This window comes from Phalaenopsis equestris, unplaced genomic scaffold (genome assembly GCF_001263595.1).
Source record: "Phalaenopsis equestris unplaced genomic scaffold, ASM126359v1 Scaffold001281, whole genome shotgun sequence".
Taxonomy (NCBI): domain Eukaryota; kingdom Viridiplantae; phylum Streptophyta; class Magnoliopsida; order Asparagales; family Orchidaceae; genus Phalaenopsis; species Phalaenopsis equestris.
In genome coordinates, this window is record NW_018165720.1 from 277,896 (window position 1) to 279,373 (window position 1,478).

General features: G+C 32.1%; 1 protein-coding gene across 2 annotated transcripts; it reads left to right on the forward strand.

Annotated features, from left to right (window-relative positions):
- Window positions 1–161: 161 nt before the first annotated feature.
- Window positions 162–1,478, forward strand: LOC110033770 (tryptophan--tRNA ligase, cytoplasmic-like). Of its 2 annotated transcripts, none has more exons than XM_020737861.1 (3): window positions 162–634; window positions 916–1,026; window positions 1,185–1,478. In XM_020737861.1, the coding sequence occupies exons 1-3, from the start codon at window positions 539–541 to the stop codon at window positions 1,233–1,235; spliced, it is 258 nt and encodes an 85-aa protein (XP_020593520.1). In that variant the 5' UTR covers window positions 162–538; the 3' UTR covers window positions 1,236–1,478. The 2 variants fall into 2 exon arrangements, 1 of the variants encoding a protein (XP_020593520.1); XR_002294986.1 differs by having other exon boundaries at window positions 223–634; window positions 871–1,026.

Consider the following 1,478-nt stretch of genomic DNA (forward strand, 5'->3'; position numbering starts at 1 on the left):
TGATAGTTTAGCTGGAATTAATATTTCAGTTCATATTAATATTGGGTTGATAGTTTAGCTGGAATTAATATTTCAGTTCATATTAATATTGGGTTGATAGTTTAGCTGGAATTAATATTTCAGTTCAATTATTGCTTTTTTGAAGAAGCAATGCTCTTTTATAAATGCATAAGAATTCAGTGGTACATAAATAAGGCTGTTATACACTTTATACTCTTCAGTTATTGTTGGTCCATCCTCTTGAGCTGGAATGTGAGAGTTGTCCTTACCTATATGCTGACGGGTGGAGGATTTATTTGGTGCAACCTTGCAGGAAGAGCTGTGTTTGATTGCTTTGATTATTTAAAGCTTTCATTTGATTGCTTTAACTATGCTGGCTCTGTTTCTAGTGGATAAACTTATTAAGGTTGATTAGTTTTATTTCTATAATCTATTTGGGTGTAATATTAATGCCTTTAATTGTGGTGCAGGAAGTGGCATATGCATATTGCAGTTTGGCAGTGAAGTATTAATTATAAATAACATTTATGAATACTTTATGAAAGTTGAACTCATTTTATTTTTCGTCTATCTATACACGCAGTTAGCCTTTTTTGCTACGAGAGAAGTCGAAGCTTTGGAAGAGCTTACATGGGTGAGTAGCTTCAAGTTAACACGTTGTTATATGTGGTATTTTATTATTTATTCATAAAAATTTATGTAAAAGTGAAATACACCTTTTCATGCATAAATTTAAAACACCAAAGTGCTATTTTTGTAAATATGAAAGTTTATATGTGAGATATATAAATACATAAGAATTGTGTGCCAAGTGCGTAAGTTCCCCTTATATATTTTGATATTTATTTTTTTCAAAAATCTTGAATGCAGGCGCATCATCGAACGAGCTAAAACATATAGTTTGGTTTGGAATAGGAATATGGTGCAGGCCGGTTGTTGACCGGCGAGGTGAAGAAGCGTCTTATTGAAGTTCTTTCAAAGATAGTTGAGAGACATCAAAAAGCTCGTGCTTCAGTGACAGACGAGGTATTTTATCTTTATATATATATATATTATTGTTAATATTTTTATGCTTTTTGTATACTAAAAGGTTTATGTCATCTATATATGGTAATTGTTACTTCTTTCATAGATGATATTTTCAACTTTATTTTTCGAGCTAATGATTTTCATCTTGTATATAGATGGTGGATGCATTCATGGCTGTGAGGCCTCTTCCTCACATGTTCAGCTAAAGATGGTTTCACTTTGAATTACCCCTCACTCAATTTGCTGTGTGAAATAAGGGAGCAGATCAGCAGATGTGCAATGATTTTTTAGGCATTCATATTTAAATTTTATGTATCACTCACTTTGAATTACCCCTCACTGGTACTGTTTGTTTGGACTAATGTACACTTTGTGCCCTTCCCCATATATTGTTCTGTTTATGTAACTACAATTGTTATTTATTTACAGCCATACAACACATTTCTCAT

Coding starts and splice junctions, on each gene's coding strand:
- LOC110033770 (XM_020737861.1), top strand. CDS start 539: ATGAAAGTTGAACTCATTTTATTTTTCGTCTATCTATACACGCAGTTA. Junction 635..915: donor CTTTGGAAGAGCTTACATGG/GTGAGTAGCTTC, acceptor GGTTTGGAATAG/GAATATGGTGCAGGCCGGTT. Junction 1,027..1,184: donor GTGCTTCAGTGACAGACGAG/GTATTTTATCTT, acceptor TCTTGTATATAG/ATGGTGGATGCATTCATGGC.